General features: G+C 46.7%; 1 protein-coding gene and 1 long non-coding RNA gene across 2 annotated transcripts in view; both read left to right on the top strand.

Moving 5' to 3' along the window:
* The window catches only part of LOC149362861 (membrane metallo-endopeptidase-like 1), a 45,813-nt gene extending 38,337 nt beyond the window's left edge, over nucleotides 1-7,476 (top strand). Inside the window, exons 14-18 of the mRNA XM_089569833.1 lie at nucleotides 568-683; nucleotides 1,430-1,495; nucleotides 3,674-3,778; nucleotides 3,950-4,026; nucleotides 7,348-7,476. Of these exons, the coding sequence (XP_089425959.1) occupies nucleotides 568-683; nucleotides 1,430-1,495; nucleotides 3,674-3,778; nucleotides 3,950-4,026; nucleotides 7,348-7,447 (464 nt within the window). The 3' untranslated portion in view covers nucleotides 7,448-7,476. The remainder of the gene's footprint in view (nucleotides 1-567; nucleotides 684-1,429; nucleotides 1,496-3,673; nucleotides 3,779-3,949; nucleotides 4,027-7,347) is intronic.
* Nucleotides 7,477-19,591: 12,115 nt separating this feature from the next.
* LOC149362860 (uncharacterized) lies at nucleotides 19,592-20,900 on the top strand. The gene is made up of 2 exons (XR_016289058.1): nucleotides 19,592-20,603; nucleotides 20,686-20,900. It is a non-coding gene; the product is annotated as an uncharacterized LOC149362860 (long non-coding RNA).
* Nucleotides 20,901-21,204: the final 304 nt, after the last annotated feature.

Here is a 21,204-nt window from a genome sequence, read left to right as displayed (position 1 = left end):
TTTCGTCACCTTTAGGAAACATCTGTGACCCAGTGCAAATGATAAACATTAAAAAAAGAAAAGCGACAAGGCTTATGGCCCTGACAGGGCTTTTCTTTTAGTGGGTTGTGGTTCAAGTCGGGGGACGGAAGTGAAGGGTGATGAGATCTTTGGCTGTTTGGGAGGAAATTTGAGATGCACGCACCGATTCATCGAATATTTCCCGCGATTTCGGCGTCAACAAAAACATCCTGGAGAAATATCTGTATGAGCATCATATTATCCACCGCAGCTTATCAACATGAAACTAATCGTGAATATATAATGACTGCGCTGTAGTTACATCTATCATTCATTCCTGTAGACTTCCCAGCGTCTGCATTTCAACATTACCTCAGTGTGAAATTCACATAGTTATTTGAACTCTTCTTCCTCATTTAGGCTCATTCCTTTCCCCTTCAAATGCCGTTCAATACGCACAGACCTACATTCACCAGCGCTACCGCATAGTTTTCCAAAGACAGCATTGAAAAGCGTTGCACGTATCTTTTCTCCCTCCTTTTTGTACCTCCTCTTCTACAAGCGTAGGTCGTTGCTTCGACCAGAACGGCACCTACATGTGCTGGTGGGACTCGTCCACCATACGCAACTACAGTGACACGGTGGAGGTGTGTTACAACAGCCTCTTCAAACCCGTGAATAAGGTAAGCCCACAACTTGAGTCATATGAAGAGAGAGATGTTGAGGGCACCTAAGAGAGGAGCCGATGTCCAAAAATGCAACGCATTCGCATGTGCGACCACCTAGAAACACGCAGAAGCCCTGCACACTTAAGGACAAAGAACATTTCAACAGTGAGTCAATAGGTCGTGAAAATATTCCACCACCAGCATCTAATATGCGTAACCTTTTTGAATGAGAGTAATGTTGTATGGGGGCACGAATAGAGAATTTTCAGCTTCAGTTTGTCCTGTCTACAAAAAAATTAAATTACTGCAAGTCGTTTGTATCATGCCGTTTGCTTTCGGCAATGCGTGCCAGCATCATGTCAGTATGTGGTTCATATAACCGGGAAAGTAATTTGTGACAGTACTGTATAACACTGACATTATTGATCACTGGAGGGCGCCACCGCGTCAGTAAAAAGGCACGCATGGTGCATGGCGTGCCCTCGACTGGCGTGTTGTTCTTCACTCTTGGCCGGGAAACGTTCCCGGCCTGGATTATCACGAACACTACATCAGCAAAGAACTGGAGATGATCACGATTAGGATCTTCTCCGCAGTGACGAGATCTTTTCTGTTAAAGATGAACAAGCTACTTGAACTCGCTCCGTTACACTTCTCTCGTTTGCTCAGTGAGTCTCTTCGTAGCATGTATAAAGAAGAAAAGGTTTAGGGTGTAGCTTCAACAAATTTTAAATCGAGAGTGCTTCTTGTTTCCACTGCAGACTGAGATCAACACATTCCGCAAGGAGGTGGTTACGAGCATGGCTGCCGTCGGCCTGGCCTACAAGGTGAGCCTCGGAACGCTTCTGTGACAGCACTGTGACAGCACTCTTGGCATGAAATACAGATCATGGAATGTAGTTTGTGGTAAACTACTAGCGCTGCGGAGCTCATCTAGGCTCGAGGAACGAAAAAGCCTCGGAAACGGCGCTGCCAAACTGTGCCTGCAGGGTGCACAGGCCTCAAAACAGGTTTCAGAGCTTTAGTAACTCAGCGATCCAGGTGTCCACCCTATCTTTTCTTGATGGCCTTCTAATTCCTTTATAGCAAAGAGTGCCATCGTCACTGCCGGCGTAGACTGTCGTAACCTTAAGTTCCCACCTTCACTTTCCCGCCGATGAGAACGTCATCCAGTGAGTGGGCACTTCATCATCATCATCATTTATTTTCCCTTAAAGACCTCAATGGGCATTACATAAGGGGGGGGGGGGGTTACAAAACCGGTAATAACGGGTCACAAAGGTAGAGCACAAATATATATGGCAAGCACAAATAAACACAATAAACGCATTGAAATTAACAAGGCAATAAGTAAGCGAATAAAAAGGCTTTCTACAGGAATTGAGGAGAAAAATGAGCAATCAATAAGTGTTTAAATGTTACTGGGTTGATGTCATTGACAATACCGTCAGGAAGTACATTCAACTCGGATATAACAGTTGGCAGAAATGAATTATTGAAAGCATTAGTGGGACCATGAATGCGCTGAACACTACTTCAGTTAAACAAACGTCGGGAGTATCTCCATGGGGGCAGTATAAGGCTTTCACGTAAATGCGGGAAATGCTTGTTAGTATGAGTCCAGTGCAGACACATAGCCGAGGTTTATTGGCTCATATGAAGTTGGCACTGGATGCCCTCGTCAACAACATCGCATGGTCAACCTGCCAGTTCAGGCGCATCACTTTCTGCCTCAAGAAGGAATTGGTACCCTGTGAACTCAACGTTCTATTTGGCGCAGTCCGGCGTTCGTTTGGCCACATAAAGAGGATGTTTTCAGCGCTCTTTCCTCCCCCTTCGTTTCGCCTTCAGGCACCCTCATTCGCGCTGCTTTACTTATGTCAGAATGGACCAACTAGCCCACTAAAAAGCTCCTCTCATGGGGTGACGGTCGCGGTGCAGTCACTGTGACTAACGTTTTTCTTCACATTAAAGGGTGTGGTCAGGGGACTTCTTTCACTGTTTCAAATCATCTGCTTTACTGGAAAACTTCTAAAGTGCGGTTCCTGAAGCATCCCTGAAGTTGAAGGCGTGCATATCGTCTTTTTGTCTCTTTCTGTACGTTTGTCATGTTCCAGGTAGTGCGCGACTATTGCGAATATTAGGGGCCTGCTGATAATTGTTACTCGGACACACATTCTTGTATATTCCGCTGCAGTATCCAGCCTAATGCACTGACGCCTACAATTTGTCGCTAAGTTTCCGTTACTACTTCGTTTTCCCAGGCGTCACAGCGGCAGTTCTCACAATGACGCTTTTAAGCATCTACAGCTTATGGCCGTCCGTTGTAGGACTTGCCGAGCTTATTATGAGCGGGTTAAGCAAACTTTCGGCTAGTGACTTGCATGCTGTGTGCAGTGATACCGATACAAATTATGAATATTTCCTTGCCAAAGCTGCACAGCGGCTATAAGACACGCCACCATGGGGGCCGCCTGAAGTTTTTCAGCCTGTACCTAACCACATGTGCGTTTTCGCCTACATCTAAATGCATTCGCTACGCTGGGAGTCGAGCCCGCGAACCGTGCGCCGCACTCACTTGGGCAGAGTCAGCGTGTATGTTTAGTTGATTCAAAACGCGTTTGAGAGCGCTGCAATAAGGTAGAGCATCAGCGCAGTCACTTTTTTTTCGTTCATATTTCGTGGGGTTTCCTAAAATGCTGGAAAAGAGGACCATGTAAGAGGTAAGTTCCACGACAAAAATCGATCGATTGCTCCTGAGCTCCCTTGGCTTTAATGTGTTTTAAAATTTGCATAATTAATCTTAGTAGACTAGTTGAGTGGAATATAAAAAAATACTGTGAGGAGCGCCTCATGACTGCAAACAATAAGTCTGTGGTTTCACCCGGCTGCGGTCTACTGCCTCATATAAAGCCTTGGCTCAAATTACGTGAAGCGCTCTCTGTATGCTTCTGCTCTGTCTCAGTACTGGAGCTGAATGCCGACTTCTCCGTGTCTGTTTGCAGGGATTTCGTCTCTTCATGAGAAAGTTTGAGGAAGAATTTGAACACAGCGGCCTGAAAAACTTGGACCTTACACAGAACCAACTGTTTTTTATTTCTTTCGCAATGGTTTGTACCTCACATTCTTCCTTCCATGTTCCCAGAACACTTTTCAACAGCACCGCGGCTTCGCTGACCTGAATTCAAAACATGCAATTCGCGCTGCACTGCGTTGCAAACTGCTGCACTTAAGGAAAGTGGGGAGGGCGATCACGACCGGGAAAATATTTCCTTCTCCAGACGTGGTGCGAGAGTGTGCCCAGCCGACTCCGAGAAATCATGAACCTCGTGACGTCACTTCCGGACCCACAATACAGGTAGGAAACCTGACCCCCTCTGCATCTGCGCCTCGTTCAAAGTCACACAAGGTGTTGGGTGAAACCTTTCTATTGAAATGCGATCGACCAAAAGCTTCGCAGCTACATAAGCGTTTGTGTAATAGAGCAGCTCCATCTTTTTCAAGTATATCCTGGTCCCCAGGTTTGGCTGGGAGTGCCGCTCGAATAGCACAGTCATCATCGTCATCATCATCAGCAGGAGCAGCCTGACTACGCTCACTGCAGGTCAACGGCCTCTCGCATGTCTCTCCGATTAACCCCGTCCTTTTCCAGCTGTGGCCACCGTATCCCCGCAAACTATTTAAACTCATCCGCCCACCTAACTTTTTGGCGTCCCTTGCTGCGCTTGCCTTCTCTTGTAATCCCCTCCGTAACCCTTAAGGACCAGCGGTTATCTTGCCTTCGCATTACATGCCCTGCCCAAGCCCATTTCTGCCCTTAGATTTCGACTAGGATGTCATTAATCCGCGTTTGTTCCCTCACCCACTCTGCCCGCTTGCGGTCCACCTATGACAGTCCAGAGCTTCAAATCTGTGGAAGCCAAGATCTTCCTTGCTCATCACTCCAGAACTTGGACGCACTAAAGGTGCCACTATACACCTGCGTTTCCAGAGCTTCAAATCTGTGGAAGCCAAAGTCTTCATTCCTCCTCACTATAGAACTTAGACGCGTTAATGGTTCCACTATTCCACTATACACTTGCGCTTCCTGGTCTAGCAGTAGGACCAGTGCCCTGGTAACGATTGAAAGGGATGGCGCATGTCATCCGGTATATGTCGCATCTTCTCCATACAACACGTAGCAGGCGAAGGCATAAGATGTCTTATCTCAACGTTTACAATACCCACAGCACAACCAAAAGCGGAGACAGACTTTCAGAAATGTTGCCTATCGCTAACCGTGTGTAGACTAGTGCACTGCACGGGCTCGGGCTGGCCCGAAAGCCCGGGCCGGGACATGATCTTTTTTGCCGGGCCTGGGCCGGGCCCGGGCCTGAAGTTGCGGGCCCGGGCCGGGCTCGGGCTTAAAGCTGCGGACGCTGCGGCCCCTAGCCAGGCTTGGGTCCGTATAGAAACGGCTGGTGTCCGACTATTCAGTCACTATTGCAGAGTGAAGTACACAACTGTGGCATTGGAGCAGTGATACGGATGAGCTATGGGTTATAGTACGCGGTGAGAAAAAAACCAAGCTTTATTCATTGACTTATTCATTTCCTTATTTCCACGCCGTGGTGGCTTAGTGGTCAAGGCGCTTGATTACTGAGCCAGGGTACCAGGGTTTTCTCCTAGCCTCGGGGGCCGGATTTCTATTTAGGCGCGAAGCATGACAGCCATGTACTTTGTAGTATCAATGCTCGTTGAAGAAACCCAGGTGGTCGAAATGATCCGGAGCCCTCTGCTTCGGTGTCTCTCACAGCTTGACTCCCTTTGGGCCATTAAGCCCCAAAAACATAGCTTTTATTTCATAGCTATATTTTTCTCATGTGAGAAAATTCGTAAACTAAAGCGCATTTAGTTTTCTTTTTGATCAGCTGACCGTAACGTCTCATTAATGAAATAGCCAAAAAAGCTCTCGAGAGTTTGTAAATCTCATCTCATAACCACCTCTATCCCTCCTCGCTTCTTCAGCCTGGTCGACATGACAAGTGTTTTGCCGTGTAAGTTATCACGTATGGTTTGCGCGTTATGTTCTGCTCCACCAGTAAGAGTAAAATTCAACCGCTCTTAATTGGCCATTGATCGTTCGTCATCCCAAAACATATCTATGCGCTATTAGAAATGCATTCGGGAAGGACATATTAGTTTAGGACGCTTACAGTCTTCAAAACACACACCGTGAAATACTCAAGCCTTTTATAGGTTTTCGGTTCTGCTGAAAGGCGACCAGTTCGGCTATGAGTCCAACCTGTGAGATCGCGTTCACTAAAAAAAAATGTCATACTACTGCTTGCTAGGCAGCTTTAATGTTTATACTTCGCGGGCAGCAAAATATAAGTTATTAAAATCATGGGGGAATGCAAAGTAGTCTATTACGCGCGTATGCAGCCCTTTTTATTTGGCTCTCGGAACTTTCGAGTTCATCTTTGCGCACCTACACGAGATCACTGTCCAAAAGAGGGCCTGCGAACATTACTCTTAATCAATTCCTTCTGGGTTAAAAAGAACCAACTTTCTGCAAGCCAAACTGTGGTTTCCGAACCATTGTCGGCCAGTTTCCTATCGGTCTAGTAGCGGTCTACTTGCTCAGAGTGAGCAGTATCCCTCAAGCGTTACTGTGAAACGGGCCGGGCCGGGCCCGGGCTGGGCTTCACTGCGGGATTCACGGGCCGGGCCGGGCTCGCTAGAGCGATAATTCAGCGGGCCTGGGCCGGGCCCGGGCTTGAAGCCGCGGGCCTGGGCCGGGCTCGGGCTCCAGGTCTCGGGCCCGGGCCGGGCACGGGCCTCAGATTGAGGCCCGCGCAGTGCTCTAGTGTAGACAAACCGGAAGAGAGTTTGTGAAGTTCGCGTGCTTCACTTTGTTGTGTCGTCTTCGCACTCACATCATTTCTCACAGTTGTATATACTGGGAACTTTCGCTGATGTAAAAAGATGCTTGCGTCTTATTATGAGCAAGGGGTACTCGCATGTTCACCGCCCAGTCAAAAATGACAGAATCGTGTCCAAGATACGACAGAACATTTCTGGCATGATATCGTAACGATAACATTTTGTGTGCTTCTGGCCCCGCTATGAGGCTATAGTTCTGTCGTGTTGACAGAAGACTGTGCATTACGACAAGAGGCGCTCTTGTCTGCAGAACTTCTGTCGTCACGAGAAGTCAAATACTACAAGAATATCTGTTGTGACGACAGAGAATGTTCTGCTGTGATTTCTGACTGGGCTGCTAGTGAGGTCATGCAAGTGGGCTAGGGAGCGCTGTATAGTACGTGGCCTGTACGGTCACACGATTATGTTGAGCTTGAACACCAAGTGGTCCACGGAAGTGAGTTTAAGGCAGTAATTGCAATTGTAATTGGTAATTTTCTCCATGCTAACCGGAACCACTTTCGCAGACTAACTTCTGAGATAAAATGCCTTTGAAGGTGCAACAGATGTGGGGTGTGCAAACGCCACTGTCGCTCACTCAGCGACAGAGGGAGGGAGGGAAGATGTCTTGAATGCAACAAGGAACTGTGAACTCTTAACGTGCTTGCTCGAGCGTCCCTAAATGTGCGCAGAAGCAAAAACAACTCGCTAAAACAAAGGTCACCTCTCTGTGTCCAGTACTAATCCCGTGGCTGTTTCTTTTGTCACGTGACAGGGTGGAAATTGCGCTCGCCCACTTTGACAAGTTCGGGAAGTACTTCGCCTGCAACGACAATCTCGTCATTTATCAAGACAAAAAGTGCAGCATCATATGAGCGGCCGGGTCGCTTGTTCTTGGAATTCAGCGACCCGCTGTTACTGTAAATAACTGATTATATGCGCCACTATAGCAACGCGGCAAACAGAAAAATAAAAGAGAATTGATACAGCGTTTCAATGTAAACTGAACGAACCTGGCATCTTGGCAGTTTCCTCTGCCTGTAATTTCAAGATTTCATCTGGCCCTGCACTTGACAGTGATCGCGTCCTGCGAAGTCACTTTGTACAGCAAGCTCGGTAACACTGGCTCCATTCTCGTGTTGTCGTGGATGCAGTGAATCGTCATTATAGTTAGAGATGGAGGGAGAACAACGTTCATTAACAAATGATACTTCAGATGAAGCCCCCGTTTCTTGCCCGGTGCACCAGCCAAAGCTAGTCTCCCGGGTGTGAGCTGGACAGGGCTGCCTCCCAGTCCGCATTTGTTTGGTTATTGATTATCTCAACATCTAGATTGCTTGGCATGCCCATACCATGAGGAATAAGTAAGCCACTTCAAAGCAGTGGCGTAGTGTGCATCGTACTAACTTGGAAACACTGCTGAATTTTAACTGAGTTGATATAAGTAATTCCTCATTCGTTATGAAGCAATTTCTTTAGGATGACCCCTTGCTCGGTGGTTCGATTTTTGTCCTGTTCGACGTAAACTTTCCTTGTTAATCTGAAACGTTGAAGTTATTTCCTATCGGGTAGTAACGACTCTTGAATGTCGCAGAAAAACCGGCGTCGTCGTCGTTAGCCGCAAGCGAAAAATCCACCAATGAATCCCCACAGAAGCAACACAGGTGACAGCTGGTCCACGTAGGCTACGTTACCTTGTGACATCACCGCAACCTGTCCACCGGATTGTGAGGAAACTGCCCATTGCGGCAGGTAGCATTTAAATTAATGATCAGTCGCGACAGGTTGCTGGGGAGTAGCAATCGGCATCCCACAAGCCCCAACGGGGTCAGCACCTGCCGTCGCAGGGCAGTGGCGCATCGCTTAACCGCTGCACAACTGCGCTAGCAGTGGTACGAGGACACCCAATTGGATCTGTTGATGTAAGTTAGAGAATAACCAATTCCAAATATATGTACCCTTAAGGCGGATCTTAAGTATCCTATCCAGTTTTTCGCTTTCTCTTCTGTTTGCAACGAGTCCTTTGCCATTTGCTTCAGCCGAGATCAGAGGCGTGTTCCAGTATTGCTAGTGACACCTTTGGTTCTGCAGATCAAAGGCTCAGCGTTTGCTGGTTCCTTGAAGGACGTGTGCCGCAGGAACGGTGGAGTCCGTATTACGTGTCCAGCTGAGAGCATGCATCGAGGTAGAGAAAGCTATTGGTGAAGGGTGTTTGCTACAGCAGATCCTGGTAGAGTAAGACTCGAAGGCAATGCTCCCACACCCGCAGGCAGGACAATGCCTCCCTCCTTTCACAGCTAATGAAAGTAAAGCAGGAATTTTAAGAAGACATGAATTAAAACTGTACGTTAATAATAAGAGTTGTCAAACCAGCAAACCGAAAAGAGCGTAGCCGATTCCTCACTGGCCGCCGCGCTGCAACCACAGCATGCCGCTTCTACGATCTATCAGGACGTGCCATTACGGCTCATACGAAGGCTCGGTTTCATCTTCGAATAAATATGTAATATCAATTGGCCGTAACCAAAAGAGCTGGGTGGGATCTCGGACACACAGTATTCGCAAGAAAAAGAGACAAAGTTGTCCCGTTTTTCTCATGAGGCCATTCCACAAAAAATTTCATCACATAACTCGTGTTCAAGTCTAAGCGGGTCCTACGCTCTCGCCATACCCTCCTTCCGCAGTAAACATCTTTCGTTTGGGGATTCCTCCGGTGGGAATTCTTCAACGGCAACCACCCGACGGTTCCTCCACCTTCTCCACTCGGAGGTGGCGGGTGCCCACCGGCTGCCGGCGATATTGCGACCCAGGTCGGTCGTTGTGTTCCGAGAGGTCGGGCGCTCCGTCCTCACTCCTGGGAGGAGAATGACGGGGAAAGAAGTGGGTCCGCCCGCCAATGGCGCACAATGCGTCCAGTTTGCGAGCGGCGCATCATGCACCATGGAGCGCGGAACTCCATCAGCCCGCCGACCTCCTCTAAGCCAGTGCAACCGGTCCTTGGACTGGTCCCCTGTTTTTGGGAGTAATAAAAGAGATCACCACCGAAAGAGCGCGATCGTGAAGGTGCTGCACTGTAGTGCCCTCCTCGACGTCTCCAACGGGGCTTCCTATGCAAGCGGGCAAAGGCTGAGGGACTGCCATCTCCCCTATGGCACGTTCGCAAGAGGGGCCGGCGCTGTCGACACTACCGAGGCCTTTGCAGTAGGGCTCCGTGAACATCGTCCATTGCGAGCTGGGGTCGTGCAAGCATGAACTGCATGACGGTAGGTGCAGCGGTGGCGACTTCGTCGTCTTCCTTGTCCAACACAAAAGTATATGGCAAACAACTACTGTTCTCTCCACTCAGCGCAATGCGGACTGTTCTCAGAAGTTCTCGGCGCACGGTCTCTCACCGACGCCTGCTCGAGGACAGACCGCGAGGGTGAGGGCGCGAACCATCTCGCTGTGGAACACACCGCGGTTGAGAGCTGGATGATTCAAAGGATGCCGTCCTTTTTTTTTGTTTAAACTGAGGTAACTAAATAAAGGTTAAGACTTTCAGATGTCATGAACCTGCCGTTTTGCAGACGATTCAGTGATGATCCGTGACGATAAATAAACAGATTAATACCGTGAAGCAAGTGAGGTAAGAGGTTCGAAGGTTATTCGTCGACCACACACATTGCACAATTCCTTTGGTATTAACACACGGTACTCACACAACACTCTAGAACAAGAAGCGAACAAGTATACCTGGACATTGTTATGCCGTCTGTAGTTCCTGAAACTACAGTTTTATTTCTGAAATACGTACAGTATACTCCCGGAAAGCAAAAAAAACGCAGTAGGGAGAATCAGTACAGCATCAGCAGCAGCAGCCTAACTATGCCCAATGTATGACAAATGCCTCCGCTGTTCTAAAACATCAATTGCCCGCTCACCCTCTGTAAATATTGTAATTTCTGCCAGTAAACAGGCAGACCTCTGTCCGGGTAAGTCCGCTATCCAATTTCTCGCCTCTCGCCAGACTCTTAAAGTTTTTCATTAAATATGCGATACGTTACAGATGCCTCAGGTATGGGCGTGAGCCACTTTTCTCCCGCTTTTAAAACCTGAAAAACCGCCACTTGCTATATAGACCTATTCCTCTCAAAATATTTTTTTTTTACACAGTGAACGCAGCATTCTGCGGCGAGGTAGGGAATTTCATAATTTTCTTCCATAGGAATATATTTGCAACATCACTCGAGAGTGTTGTAACATTCACCAGTGTGAGTTTAGACGAAGGTGTTTACAACAACCAACTTGTGTACCTTGAAAACTGCTGGAGGCTTTTCTCATAACGAAAATGCATAGCAGTCGCCTCCGACTTAGAAAGAGCCTATGACACAACTTTAAATAGGCAGGTAACCGCGCTGGACCAGTTACCACGAGACGAAAGTACACAGAAGAAACCACTAGAAAGACGAAGTGCGCACTATATATAGCAACTGATTTCTTTGCTCGGAAAACAGCTAGATTTTAAACCGAAACATGGATATGATAGCGAGATATGCACCTGCCGCGGTGGCTTAGTGGCTAGGGCCCTCGACTACTGAGCCGGGGTTCCCAGATTCGGACCCAACCGCGGCGGCAGCGTTTCGATGGAGGGGAAACGCAAAGGCGCGCCCCTGTGCCCTGCTCTGTCAGTGCACGTCCCCCCCCCCCCCCCCCTTGGTCGTAATTATGCCGGAGCCCTCCACTTGTGGTAGAGCATGCATGGCCCGTTGCGACTGCAGGAGGTGGTTGGTTCGAAACCCACCACCGGACACACATCGGTAAACATGGGTGGGTACAAGCGTTCCCCAGCCTGGCGCCCGGCTTTCTTTAGGGGTGCATACGCTTGGGAGAAGCTTCGTAAACCCCGCTGTGCCCCTCGCGGTTCAAGCCCAGTTTCGAACGACCTCGCAGCCTACTAGAGGTGATACCCGCGGCCAACGCGGTTCGAACGCGAGCAAAGCCTCGATGCCCTGTTACTGGGCGCGCGCACTAGCGCAACAGCCTCTCCTCCTCCGTGAGGACAAAGGAGCCCTTCCGCTGGGAAGGTAACTCCCCCAGCGCCACGGTGTCTCCGCGCCATTGGTTGGAAGAGGGCCCTTTGACGGGAAAAAGCCGCTTCTTTCTTGAGTTGTATCCGACTGTAGCCCCATTAGACAAAATCCCGTCGGCGACCGCCGTTGTTGACGAGGCCAAGAGATGGTCTCAAAAAGATGACGTCATCAAACCGTCTCTGAGCGAACCGCACGCTTTGCGTCGATAGATGGCGCATGGGTGTTGGGTGACGTCACGGCACCGGCCCTGCGCACGGGCGATCCCACTCCGGCTCCTATTCGGGGAGGACGGCAGGTGAGGAGGAAGAGTGACGCGTGCGTAGTGACGTCATCTGACGGATCCAGTCGAGTCATAGCCAAGAAGGGATCGCCCGCGCGCAAGGCACTCTCTCGCCGAGGCCTATCTATGGAGTGCGCTTGGCCTTGAAGTATTCTAGCACAGCGTATAGACCAGAATTTTGAGCCTCTCCTGGGCCGGAGGGCGTAATCAGAGGAAGGTGATCCTCGTTGCGATTGGCCAACAGAGAAAAGACGTCACAGCTCTACTCTAGGTCACTCTGTGGGGACTTTTGGGGAACACTGCGCTTCAACCGACAGGGAAAATCTCAACTCTTCGTGAAAATCCTTGCTCAATATCCTGAGGTATCCCAAGGTGCATTTCTTGCTCGCTTGTTTATTTTTTTGCCTTGAGCATGGAGACGGACACGTGCGATGGCGTTGCTTCAGCGGTTTGCGACAAGGCGTTCTTCAATACTAGTAATTTAAAAACACCCATCAAGGATATTCTTGGGGAAGGACGCGGTTGTTGCTGCGACGCGTCTTTTCTTTTTCTCTTTCCTCTGATCTCTCCTCTATCTGCACGCGGCAGCGGTGGTGGCTCGGATCCAGCCAGTAGGCAGGCCCATGCAATTTCCTTTTCATCCTTCTCCCAGTCACAACAACAACATGTAGTAAGGCACGGCCGTTCTTGTGCGACTTACGTCCGAAGCATTTTGTCGCCCTTCGTGACCTGCGACGGCACCACAACTTCGAGGAAGAGGTGGAGAATCTAGTCTTCGACTCTAATAATAAAGGTAAGAAACGAAGTCTATACTGTTGCATGCACGCACGCAGTGATCAAAGCAATAAAGGGGTTGGTTTGGTTTGGTTTATGGAGTTTAACGTCCCAAAGCGACTAAGGCTATGAGAGACGCCGTAGTGGAGGGCTGCGGAAATTTCGACCACCTGGGGTTCTTTAACGTGCACTGAAAGCAATAAAGGGCCAAAGCGGGATGCAGTCGCGCGCTTAGATTACCGATTGAAAAGTTGCAGTTTATTGACTTTTCGAGTGCGCGCATTTTAAGTTTGTAAACACAAAGCGCGTTCTTTTTTTTATTGACGGGCTTACACTCACCTGGCGAAACTTGCACGTGGTTTTGTGCACGCAAAATTAGCGATGACATGCACGTTTTTAAAGGAACCATGAAGATTTCAATGGGCTTAGTCTAGTGCGACAGATCTGCAGAGGTAGCCTTTGCGGGCATTCGAGTGAAATGTGAAACGTAAGGTACTATAACCTTTGAAAGCCATGACTTGTCATAGTCATTTTGCACTTATTTGTAACGTAAGGTATAGTTTGTACAAAGTTTAGGTAGTCATAGTTTTGACTCCTAATCATTCTGAAGTGTAGCATGACTCAGCACTTTACTAGTAACATAAGGTGTGCAGAGTTTGTACAAAGTTGCGTAGTCATGCCTTGCACTCATGACTCATCATTCTGCAACATAGCATGACTGTGCACTTTAGTGCTTTGGCATTCTCGCTGGTAAGCAGTCTTATGTGTGTCTGCAGAATTTTTTTTTTGGTGTCGTAGCTCCTAGATAAGCAAAGTGACAAGCAGTGCACTCTCTTTCATATTTATAGTGGAAAAAAACTGCAGGAAAAAAACTTGTCCTTGGAGCAGACTCGCTGCTACAGGCCTTGCTTATGCTTTGTTGCAGGCACCTGCAATGTCTCGACAGGACACACAACATTGTCGCGGCATGCACCAGCTTAGAAGCGCTGAAGCCATGGCAATCGCAACACGCAGAAGTGTGTAGGAAGAATGCCCAGCATTGTTCTGCCTTTAGAAGTCAACAGCGCTGACCTGAATTTGTGGTCAAAGGACAGGGCCATGTAAAAGGTTGCTGTGCAGGAATGAGTTTTTGCAGGGTGTAGTAAAATTGAAATACTTCCATGTAACAGTCCGTGTAATGACTTAACCTGAACTTGATAATTTTCTCCAAAAATTGTTCCCCATGCGCTATAGCAGGAAAAAACAGTAAGCGAATGACTGATAAATTTTTAACAATAAAAAAGCTGGGAAATGCAGTTCTGCACTGCAGGCAAAAGGCTAAAAATGTGAAGCTAAATCTGTGATTGTCATGCGCACTTGGCAGAGCGCCAGTAGTAGTGCGAGAGTACTGCATATGTGCCCACTCCATAGCACATGCATTTTTCATTAGTGTATGTAAAAAGTACAAACTTTAATTTGGCCTTGCTTTTCAAAAAATGAAAGTAGTGTGATACACAAAAAATTGACAGAGAAGTTTTGCCGAAATTTTATAAACGTGCAAAAGCAGAATTTCATGAACATTGCCTTGTCTTGTTACTTTACTGTTGGCTTTCTAAGGATGCCTTATGCCGTTATTCATCTGCTATCATTGTGTACACGTTTTTATCAAAATGGAGCCCACCTTTGTTCACGCCTCAATTTTTAAAAATTTCATATTAGTCATGAGTTGTTGTTGTTGTGTTGGATTTATTGGCGCATAAGCTTTAGTCATGAGTGGTCATGGACTTAACATCATATGTTGGCATCGTGTCATAACTATGTTACAATTCTGCTGTGAGGCTGTGGTTGCTATGTCGCCGTTGCTATGCTCTTGGCACAAACCCACATACATCGCAGGATCTTGCTCGGGGTTTACCGTTCGGAATTGTGCTTTCACACTAATAATTAACTAATACTATGTGGAGTGCTTAGTTATGTTTACAGTCTTTCCGTTTCAAAATTTTGCGCCTGGAAAGACGCAGAAGAAAGCAAAACTTGCTGCCATTTTGTAGCTTCTACAGGAAAGAAGGAATGTGCACCAAGGGTTTTTAAACGTTACCTGCACTGCCACCGTTCCGGCTCGTATGAAGAGCTTCCTATATAACAGCGCCAAAGGCAGGAAAAGGGGCAAGGAAGCTGCAAAATCGGCAAACACTGCTTTGCTACTCTAGAGGTCATGGAGAAAGAGGGCAAGGTATATGTAGTGTTTCAAAAGAAACACTACGGACACTTCAATGAGGTCTGCCACCAAAGGCTGTCCCAGAATGATGCCGGAGTGCTTGCAGGTTAGCCACTCCTCTTGTACAAAGCATTTGTGCATGCTGTGTTGACTGTACAGGAATGTTAAAACGTTTAGAAGCTACACTCCACCAACCTTTCATAAATGGGAGACGAAAGTGCAATAGAAATGTATTTTAGGGGGAAGATATTGTTCATTAACTCGAGTGATCATTTCAATGATTTTTATTCTTCTGCGATGCATCTATGGCACAAAAGAGGTGGGACAACACGAAAATGCCTATTGTAAAGTGGGAGAAGGCATGTCCCACAAAACGAGGGGGCGGAAGAAGTTATAGTAGGGCTGTGCAGCTTAAGAACCCAGCGGCCAATGCCCCTCAAAGGAAGCCCGCCATCCAATGGCGTCGACCGATTCTCATGATGTCATGGTTAATCCTAGGGGGTAGCATTGCAGGAGGGTGGCAGATGAAAGGGCTTTAGATATGGCTTTAATTGGATTAACTGATGAAAATCAGCTGACACCATTGACTGGGGGGTCTTCTTTAAGGGCCATCTGCCACTTCGTTCTCGAGTTGTATCTGACTGCAGTGCAATTCACTTCAGCCTACTTGGTCGCATCGAAGGCTGGAAAACAATTGATCCACGGCACATTGCATGCACAGCACAGTCTGTACGAACTTCATGCCGTTTAGTTTAGAGATGCTTTGTGGAAGGGGTCCAGTCTTTCGAACTGAACATAATTAGGAATGTCATCTAGCACTGGACTACTCCAATGTCTGTTCTTTTGTTTTTCTGCTGGTTTCATTGACTATCCTAGGTCTGTCGCTCAATCGGCTGACGTTGAACTTCATCCGTAAGAAGTCGGCTTGAGCTCCATGAAACGTGTCTTGAATGACTGACAGTTGCACTCGATGCTAGCCTCTTTTTTTGGCTGCCTGTCAAAAGCGTAGGCATTTTGTTGCTGATCAATGCAACGCCACCAGTCTAATGGTTGTATAAGGGCCATGTTTTCTCTCATAAGACAGATCGTCTGCAGTGAACTTTCATTAATTAGAATTATTTGGCTGTTTTGGCACTTCATCAGTAATGCTCACAGGAACGGCTGTGGTTTGAGTGTTCAGCTACTAAGCTGGAGTACCCGGGTTAGAACCCGGCTGCGGCAGCTGAGTTTCGATGGAGGCAAGAGGTGCCCACGTGCTGCGCAGTGTCAGTGCCCAAAGATCCCCAGGTGGTCGAAATTATTACGGAGCCCTCCACTACAGCACCTCTTTCTCTCTTGCTTCTTTCACTCCTTCTTTCCTTCATGGCATGGTTGAGGCAGTTACTGCACCATTTCCTTTCCTGAAAAACCACTAATATAAAACACAAGCCTGCACAAGAGTTGAAATCGCAAAAAAAAACGAACAAGCAGCATTTATATTTCAGTTTATGTATGACTGGCATGCCCTCCAATTGTCTCTGACTTAGCAGCAGTCATTTAGGTGTTGAAACTGAAACAGCATGAGAAAAATATTCACTTAGAAATTATTCACCTGGCGTAAGTGAATTCTACATTGTGACTCGTGTACACTATTGTCTTGTGCAAAAGTCCAAAGAAACAAAGATCGCGTTCAAAAATTTGGTGTCTCTACTCCTTTAAAGGTTGCTGCCAGGCGAATTGGTGCATTTTTTGAATATGCAGAATGAAATGGGACAGGATGAGAAGCACACGTCCTTATTCTTTTCTTGTCCACATTTTCAGTGCTGTTATATTCTGCATTTATAACACGCTGTATATAACTTCCCTGTTTTGCATTGCTGTATGCAAGTTTAAACACTCAAGCTCATAAAAATAAAGTCCATCTGGCTTTGAAACAACCATTTTGTCGTGTGCTTTGCAGTGCCACAAAAGTGAAATGAAAGTAAGATGAACTGTGTGTCACCTGTGAAAAGGAACAAAGTGCAAGATGAAGGAATCCGACCAGAAGTATTTGTCACTTTATTACATGGCTGTAGGCAGATGAACCACCAGAGATGTTAACAGTTTTTTTCTGTACCATTTTCAGGCCGGTTAGCAGAAGGAGTGCCAGAAAAAACCATTGTGCACAACATCCGAGCAGGTACAAGTGGATCAAGCCCACGGATGCAACTTGTGACCACTAAGGACCTCCGTAACATTGCAGATAATTTAGGATTGGCAGAACAGAGCAGAGAGATGCAGACAATTTTTCGTCTGCATCTGACAATTTGCAAGAATTTCGTGCATACTCTAACACAGTAAAACACTCATTTTTTTTCAAATCAATATCAGAGTGGAATGAATTGCCGAAGTGTGTAGTGAACAGCCCAAATGTGGAAACCTTTGTCGATAATTTCAGAGCCTTTTCTATGTGAAACCCATGTCTTTTTGGTTTCTTTTTTTCGCATTATCGTTTGCTCTTGCATGAAGTTTGTGCATATCTTGTGTTTTTTTATTTGTATCTGTGCCCATGCCCGTGCTCATGCCTGCTTGGAGTCGAGCGACTCTGCAGTATGAAATAAATAAATAAATAAAAATAAATATGGGTCGAAGAAAGGAGGGCAGAAAATGAGTCGCCACTGTTGTATTACAGGAAGAAGGGTGACCCCAACAGTCATGGTGGTGACTTTGAGCGAGCATTAATGACGTTCCCACAACGAGAGCTCCTTTATGAATTGGGGGCAGCGAAACTGTGCATTGACTCCACCCATGGCATAAATAAGTACTAATTCCAACTGACAACCCTGCTTACAATTTCTCAAGATGCCTTTGGTATCCCGTGTGCCTACTTGATTTCAAAAAGGGTGAACACGGGCACTGTGGTGAGGTTTTTCGAGGCCATCAAAGAAAAAACACAATACCATGTCAGGCATTTATGTCTGATGATGCCCCTGTTTATGGCAGTGCACGGGAGCAGGTGATGGGTCCCTTGAGGAGTTGACTGCTTTGCAGCTGGCAGGTGCTATACAACTGGAGCACGCACCTGAATACAGTCACAAACAAGGACTGCAGGAGTACAACAAGGGACATGCTGCACACTCTGATGAAGTGGACAGATGAAACTGACTCTCAACAGTTGCTCCCTGCACTTCTTGGTATCCACTCCAAAGAGCATCAGCTTAATTGCCTTTGGCTTCGTCAGACATTTTGAGAAAACATACGCAAAGAGGGCATGTCAGTGGGCTTACTGCTATAGGCAGTACATTGGATTAACAAAAAATAATCACTTGGAGTCAATGCACAAGGCACTGAAGTACTCTCGCTTTGGTGGCTAGGTAAATGGGTGATTGGATACATTAATCAAAGTACTCTTCAATTTCACATCCGAAAAACTTTACAACAGGTGTCAAAGGAGGAGCAGACCACCGCAAATCTGCCCTATTTAGGAAGCATAAAGTGAGGATTGAGCTTTCTAAGTCCAGTACTGAGAGAGTGGGAGATGGCCAGTGGCATGTAAAGTCACAAAGTTTGGTGAACTTCAAGCACACAGTGGAAAGAACTAGCAAATCATGCAGTGGCTGCGAGCTTCATAGTGAGCAGTGCGAGGCTTGCCACAACATGTACACAAGTACGTGTTGACCATGCAACGCATGTGCACATGTGCAAGCACATGCATGCTGTTGCTATAATGGAGCTACACTTGTGTCAGATGCAGAGCAGCCAGAAAGTAGCATTTGACTGTGCTGGCATTTGTAGGCCCTGCCAGCTGAAGATGGCAGATTTCAGGTGAGGGATTAGGATTGTGTTATGAGCTAGTTGGCAGGCTATTCTGACAAAGTGCTTTAGCATAGCAAGCTCAAGACACAGCAGGGAAGAGGAGTGTCATTTGCTAATTTTCTTGAAGCCCACATGGTCATGAGAAAGGTGCGCCATCATATCCCATATCAAGCAGCACCATTGACGGTACACTACAGGCCTCTGGTATTTCTTTTCTAGTCATTCCTTTTTCCCAAAACTTTCCTCCTAGGAATGGAGAACTCATCCCGCCACGGTGCCTCAGTGGCTCTGGCGTTCTTAGACTGCTTACACGAAGGCTGTGGGTTTGATCCAGCCATAGCGGCCACATTTCAGTGGAGGCAAAATACAAAGATGGCCATGTGCTGTGCAAAGTCAGCGTGCATTAAAGGGCCCCAGGTGGTGTAAATTAATCCAGAGACCTCCATTATGGTGTCCCTCATAGCCCATGTGCCGCTCCCGAATGTTAAACCCGACAATTAAGAAATTGAGATATTTCAGGCCCCTCATTCCCTACTCAGAATCTGCTTGTGTGAGTACGCCCTCTCTGGCACTGCTCAACAGAGAACTTCTGACAATTGGCAAACATTTTTCATCTTTGGGAAATTAGTGCACTCATTTTCTTGTTCATACCTGCCTTGCATTCACTATAATTTTATTTCTTCGTCATCCCTGCTTGATTTCATTTTGTGTGCATGTGATGCACTCATAGAGGCATGCGCTCTTCAATAAAATTAGTATGAAGTGTCGCTCCATGCTGCATTCCTCTTTGTTGCGTCGTGCTGACACAGTGCACCGCCCTTTTAGGACATCTTGAGAAAAACAGCGCTTGCAGACAAAGGACCAGAACAAGAAGGACACACAAAAGAAAAACAGCGCAGTTGTGTGTCCTTCTCGTTTGCTTTGTCTGCAAGTGCTGTTTTTCTCAAGATGTACCCCAACCAACTCGCCCAGCAACACACCTTGCCTTTTAGGACAGTTGACAATATGTGGTTCTACAGTTCTGCAATGCATATGAGAAAAAGTATTCTTGACAAAAGGCTAAGCCGTAGCTGCCATCTTGCACACTGAAAGCTGCAGCGCAAAACTACTATTCATCTTATTTTGCAAAGAGAATACTGCTGCAACAGAAAAACAGTATTACTCATTTTTCAGAACATTGCTGGTGCAATTTGTGACACAAACTTATATTGCCATGGTAGAAACAGCCGTGAATAGCCTTCCCTCACATGATAAAGCACTTCATAAATGAGCTTGCTTGGCTCTTACACAGTGTCTCTCCACCAGCCTTCCAAGCAATGAGCCTTCTGTTGTGTGATGGGAACACTGTGCCAACTTTGTTGCCTAGAAATTCTAAAATGCCCCTATTTGTCGAGAAGGCAGCTTAGATGAAACATATAGTGCCCAGTTAATGTCATTTCCTTTTTACTCATTAATGAAAAATGCTTCAAAGCCCAACTGCAACGAAATTATAATTTGGCTAGAATGCCTGTTAATGTGCTGGGTGTGTCATAAAACTAATCGTAACAAAGTTTCATGCTTCTGAGAAAACTGACACTGTTGCTACAAGTGTTTAAAAAGCTATGTAGTAGACAACGTGGCATGTCCATATAGGCAGATACGGATACCCGAGTGCCATACGGCCTCATGTCTGGCCCATTGGGAATGAACAGATTAAGGACAGTGTAGAGTGAAAGGCTAGGGGCTAAAATGTGGCTTGGCAGTCATGGGTATGGTGCTGCGCCAAAGTTGTTAGGAATTTGTTTCAATCCTGCAGATGCTGATTTCTGTTTCCATTCCAGGTTTTTGTACACCATATTTACTTAAATAATGGATGCATTTGCATAATAAATGCTTTCCCTACATCAATCATCAAAATCTGGGGAAAGTTCAACTGACCACACCATGTTTTACACCATGTAATAAATGCACCAAACTTACCATTCTAATTTTTTCCCACAAGAAACTGCATCCATGATGCAAGTAACTGCAGTATTACAGGTTACAGAATGAAGCACTGTCAGCTGTATTATGTGGCCGCAAGACTGCCTGGCGCCATGTGAAGAGGAATGCTCCCAAGGCTCATCACATCACATTTACTCCAGTATCCACATATGGCACCCGTTTCATCCTGCACGTCACATTCACCTCGGGCTGGTGATAGCCTGCCAGCTAGATTAAGAATGTCACAAATAAAATGTCTACCTAACTGAAAACTGTGGTTGTATATATCGGAGATTTTTATTGACTTGTGGCAGTCTATCTGGACAGGTTATGGTAATGCAAGGCAGCCCATTATGCACAGCATATGAGTGCATAGGCGCCACAACTTCGCATCTTTTCCAAGGGTTCATGTTTTGCACTATTGGGTGTGACCCGACCCATTTTTCCACAATCCTCGCGTAGTTAATAATAAAGTGCTCCTAATCCTTTTTTGACAGTCAAAATGTATTTTCCTAGGCATATTGGAAATCTGCAATTTGTATTTCTCCACAGATTTGGTACTTCTGAGAAGTTGGA

The sequence above is a fragment of the Amblyomma mixtum genome, chromosome 2, assembly GCF_055824585.1.
Source record: "Amblyomma mixtum isolate Tamu chromosome 2, ASM5582458v1, whole genome shotgun sequence".
Taxonomy (NCBI): Eukaryota; Metazoa; Arthropoda; class Arachnida; order Ixodida; family Ixodidae; genus Amblyomma; species Amblyomma mixtum.
The sequence above is the reverse complement of the archived record's forward strand: the minus strand, read 5'-3'. Positions and strand labels throughout refer to the sequence as shown.